We start from the raw sequence: 5,000 nt of genomic DNA, 5'->3' as shown, positions 1-5,000 counted from the left end.
TATTATTTTCTTCTACCTGTTGTTTGGTGGTCGACAACAAACTTTTTGGTGTGTTACTGCCACCTCTCGCTCAAGTCGAGAGGCTAACACGAGAAATTTGCTTGATTGAAAGATGACTGAGGGAGAGGGATCTATATATATATAGTTTACTGTGGTAAAGGCTAAAGTATATTAGCTCATGATAGTTACTAATGATACTACATTATGTAGTGTAATTTAATAATGAAGAGTTGTAAATATATATACAATATAATGCTCATTCCTAAATATTTCTCTTTACTGTAAATTACTATAGTCTTTTAAATGTGTAACACCTGGTTTTATTGGATTTTTTAGTTTTTGGTGTTATATACTATAATTTTTTTCTTTTTAGTACAGCATATTATTTGCAGTAAATAATTAAACTGAACAATTATGCCTCATATGTTTCATTGACAGCTTGTGATCAATAAGATATGATTGACTTGGATTTAAGTTGCTTTAATTTAAAAATAAAAATTGCAAAAATAGCTTAGATGTATTTTTTATTGCAAATGCCACAATTTTTTTTGTTATAAGGTCTGGTTTTGTGGTGGTTGTACTTTAAAATTAAATTAATATAATCTTAATTTAAGTGATGAAAGATTTTGAAATTCTAAAAGTAAACAGAGTGCTACTGTAAGGTCACACCTGCTTTGTATAAATGCTTAAAAATTATTTAGTTGAAAATATCCATTAGAAACTTAAATGTAATCAAAAAGTAATCAGATGTAATCAGTTACTTTACTTTTATAAAGTAATTGAAAAGGTACACTACTTATTACATTTTAAATAGGGTAATTTGTAATCTGTAATCTATTACATTTCCACAGTAACCTCCCCAACACTGGGTCAATAAAGAAAAAAAGTTGAGGTGAAATTACTAATTCCCTTTAAAGCCAGATGAGCAAAATAAGTACATTTGCTACCCCACAATAGGCTTCTTTCTCATTATGTAGTTAATAACACAAGATATACTGTGTGACCTCACGTTGTTTCCATGTCACTTCTCGCGTGTGTTTGGTTGTAAGACGTAGTTTGGACAAAGTCATCAGCGATTCCTCCTATTGTAAAGTCATGCAGTGTGAAACCCCCTGTCGCTGATGCATCCTACGATGTAAACACAGCACCAACAGAATGCTACCCCAGATAGTCATGCAGTATGAAAACATCTGTGACACACCATCAGTATCAGCTGGCTAATGCAGAAACTCCATTGAAAATACTGGAGTAAAATAAATTTGACATATTTTAAAGACATGGAAAGGGAAAATTAAATTGAATGCAATGCTTCTTGTCCGGTCTGAGACCCTCTTCATATCGTATATCTCCCAGACAGTGAAGATCACAGATTTTTTTTTAAAATCAGACCTTAAACGTGGCTATTTTATAAGTAAAGACAGTTCACCGTAATCGCTGAGGCTGGCTGGCAGAAATTAAAACTCAGTGTGCATATACCCCATTGTTACATCATACTTACATGACCAGATTCAAAGTCATTATAAGGCAATTGAGGCATTTTTTTCTTTAAATGTATGAATATTAGGTGTCTTTTTGATAAAATACTGTATTATACTGTATGTAAAGGGTTAAAACAGCAGCAGATGTACTGTAGGGTTTATGTGGTGCTGAATATGGCTATTAAGCTTGTTAGTATAGCTCAACGTGAAACTGTTCATCAAAGCATTTTACACTAATTGTAAACCCTTACATCGCCTTATGCTTTCTTTCTTTTTTTTGGATTTCAACAGAACTTATGATTATTTAAGCTACAACTCCTTTTGTACACATAATAACCCACATTTAATGAACGCACAGTATACAGTATCTGAAATATAAAATGTCAATAATATTTGCCTGGAATGAAAATAAAAATACAAAGTTCATATACCCTGACAGAAAAACTGGCTTGGCTACATGATGACGTTGAAAGCAGAACTTTCCCCACAGTCACCAATGATTTGCAAAGATTTAATACAAAAACACCTCACAAAAGTATACACAACTGACATGATTGATCAGTAACAGCACGCAGAAAAAAAAAAAAAAAACTAAGCCCTGTAAAAATGATGTGAGTATGACTGAGGATTTGACAATAACACATTAATTGCAAAAATGTCCTTCGGGTGCTGTTACGCCACACTTTTTTTCCCTCCGCTTCCTTTTGACTGACCTTTTGTGAGAGCTTGTCCAACAAATAAATTGTCCGTGGTCCATTACGCTGTGCTCTGATTGTTTCCCTTGATTTCCATGGAGGCCCTGTCCTTGCGTCCAGAGTATTCTCCGATAAAAGAGCCGTCCTCGTTGAAGTGAGCGTCCTCATCACAGTAGTCCACCATGCTGTCTCCGCTGTCTCCTCCTTTCAAGTCGCCATTCAATGAATGCTGGCTGCTTTTCAGTGGTTTCTCATCATTATCACTGTGTCAAGGAGAGAAACATCACTGAGTTTGGCCGTCTTTGTTCTTGTTAGATTCACTCGCTCTAATGCTAATACAAAACCTTCTAATGGGTTTAGAGGATCTAGATAATTATTCACACATTTTGAATTTGTCACACTCATCCAAATCATATTCTGTCATTATGTACTCACTCGCATCAGTTGCTCTGAATATGTATGGTTTTATTGTTTTCTATGATGGGCATAATAAAAATGAGAAACTCATCTTTCCAAAATATGTTTCTGTAAATTTACAAACACTGAGCAATCACATACAGTAGCCCATACTTGCATTATAATACAACTTAATCCTGTTCACAAATTTTGGGTCAGTAAGATGTTTGTAATGAAATTAATGCTATTATAAATGCAATATATATATATATATATATATATATATATATATATATATATATATATATATATATATATATATATATATATATATATATATATGTGATATAAATTATATAGGAAGCTCTATTACGTGTATATTTCTAAACTAAATTGCAAATTATTTTTAGATAGAATAATCAACACTCATATAAAATGGGTATGTTTTTACATTAACATATAAATCTAACTGCAAACTGGGTGTCCAAACTCGGTCCTGGAGGGTCGGTGTCCTGGAGAGTTTAGCTCCAACTCTAATTAAATACACCTGAACCAGCTGATCAAGCTATTATTAGATATACTAGAAGCTTCCTGGCAGGCATATTGAATCTCCAGGACACCGGCCCTCCAGGACCAAGTTTGGACACACCTTGCATTTGTATGAGTTTCCCTTTCAGATTCCAAACATTCATGTACAATTAATGTACAGTTGAATTCAGAATTAATAGCCCCCCTTTTTTGTATTTTAAATACATATATTTTTTCTCTTTGAAATATGTAATGTAATGTGTATTTATGCAGCGCATTTATCACATTTTACACCCAAAGCACTTCAGAATCATAAGGGGGTTCTCTTCACACCACCACCAGTGTGTAGCATCCACTTGGATGATGTGAGGGCAGCCACAGGACAATGGCGCCAGTGCACTCACCACACACCAGCTATTGGTGGAGTGGACAGAGAGTGATAGAGCCAATTCAGTTAATGGGGATGATTGGGAGGCCATGATGGTTAAGGGCTAAGAGGGAATTTGAGCCAGGACACTGAGGTTACACCCCTACTCTTTTACGAGAAGTGCCATGGGATTTTTAATGACCACAGAGAGTCAGGACCTCAGTTTAACGTCTCATCCGAAAGATGGCTCTCACTGACAGTATAGTGTCTCCTTCATTTTACTGGGGATTATTAGGACTCACACAGATTGCAGGTTAAGCGCTCCCTGCTGGCCTCAATAACACCACTTCCAACAGGGTGATATGGCTGTTTTCTCAAATTATGTGTAACAGGGCAAGGAATTTTTCACAGTATTTGCAATAATATTTTTTTCTTCTGGAGAAAGTCTTATTTGTTTTATTTCAGCTAGAATAAAAAGAAAAAACTTTTTTAAAAATCATTTTAAGGTAAAAATTATTTGCCCACTTAGGGGCCGAACACTAATTTCCAAAAATGCAAGGCGCACCAAACTGCCTTATTTTATTGACAAGAAAAAAAGAAGCGCGGTGTGCTTTTAATGTCGCTAGGCAATGGCTAAATCAGCTGCGAATTGTGTGCGAGTACTGCTGTTGATATTAATATAATTTTTACATTTAATAATATTGTGATATTCAAGATTTATGAGTCATACAGCACTGGATAACTTAAAAAAGCAACCACAAGTCTCTCCTCAATATTCAAAAGTCTCTGTAGTTGTCTTGACAACACAAAAATTGCTATCACCGGAAATCACCGGAAACGCCACCTCTGCTTTCATTTTATTGGAGAATGAAAAAGACACGACTGACGTAACACAACATTTCCGCTCAGACCTTTTTTCAACTGTGAGCGTTCAGTGTGCATTGGCAAAAACGCGAGGCGCAGCAGGCGGTTAAAACGCAAGGCATGCAGGGCGCATAAGCAGTGCGCAGAAGGCCCACGGCCATTAGTAAATCATTCAAAAAAGGTGCCCCTCAACGCAAAAAAACATGTTCTGTGTGGTTGACCCCTTAAGCAATATATTTTTTTCCATTGTCTACAGAACAAACCATCATTATACAGTAACTTGCCTAATTACCCCAACCTGCCTAATTAACCTAGTTAAGCCTTTAAATTTTTCCTTTAGGCTGAATACTTTAAAAATATCTAGTAAAATATTATTTACTATCTATCTATTTATCATCTTATCATCAAGGATAAAATAAATCAGTTATTAGAAATAAGTTATTAATACTATTATGTTAAGAAATGTGTTGAAAAAAATCTTATTTTCATTAAACAGAAATTAGGGAAAAAATAAAAAGAGGGGTTAATAATTCAGGGGGCTAAAAATTCTGACTTCAACTGTATATATATATATATATATATATATATATATATATATATATATATATATATATATATATATATATATATATATATATATATATATATATATATATATATAATTTGTATTTA

General features: G+C 34.0%; 1 protein-coding gene across 7 annotated transcripts in view; it reads right to left on the bottom strand.

Annotated features, from left to right (window-relative positions):
• The window catches only part of chl1b (cell adhesion molecule L1-like b), a 189,058-nt gene that overhangs the window by 1,250 nt on the left and 182,808 nt on the right, over positions 1–5,000 (bottom strand). For 6 of the 7 annotated variants that reach the window (XM_056460391.1, XM_056460390.1, XM_056460396.1 and 3 more), the window contains one exon: positions 1–2,436. This exon is cut by the window's left edge and continues 1,250 nt beyond it. In XM_056460391.1, coding sequence (XP_056316366.1) covers positions 2,235–2,436 — 202 coding nt within the window. In that variant the 3' untranslated portion in view covers positions 1–2,234. The remainder of the gene's footprint in view (positions 2,437–5,000) is intronic. The other variant, XM_056460397.1, reaches the window with a different exon arrangement.

Source organism: Danio aesculapii, chromosome 6, assembly GCF_903798145.1.
Source record: "Danio aesculapii chromosome 6, fDanAes4.1, whole genome shotgun sequence".
NCBI lineage: Eukaryota > Metazoa > Chordata > Actinopteri > Cypriniformes > Danionidae > Danio > Danio aesculapii.
Note: the sequence above shows the minus strand (reverse complement) of the source record. Positions and strands in the feature narration are given on the sequence as shown.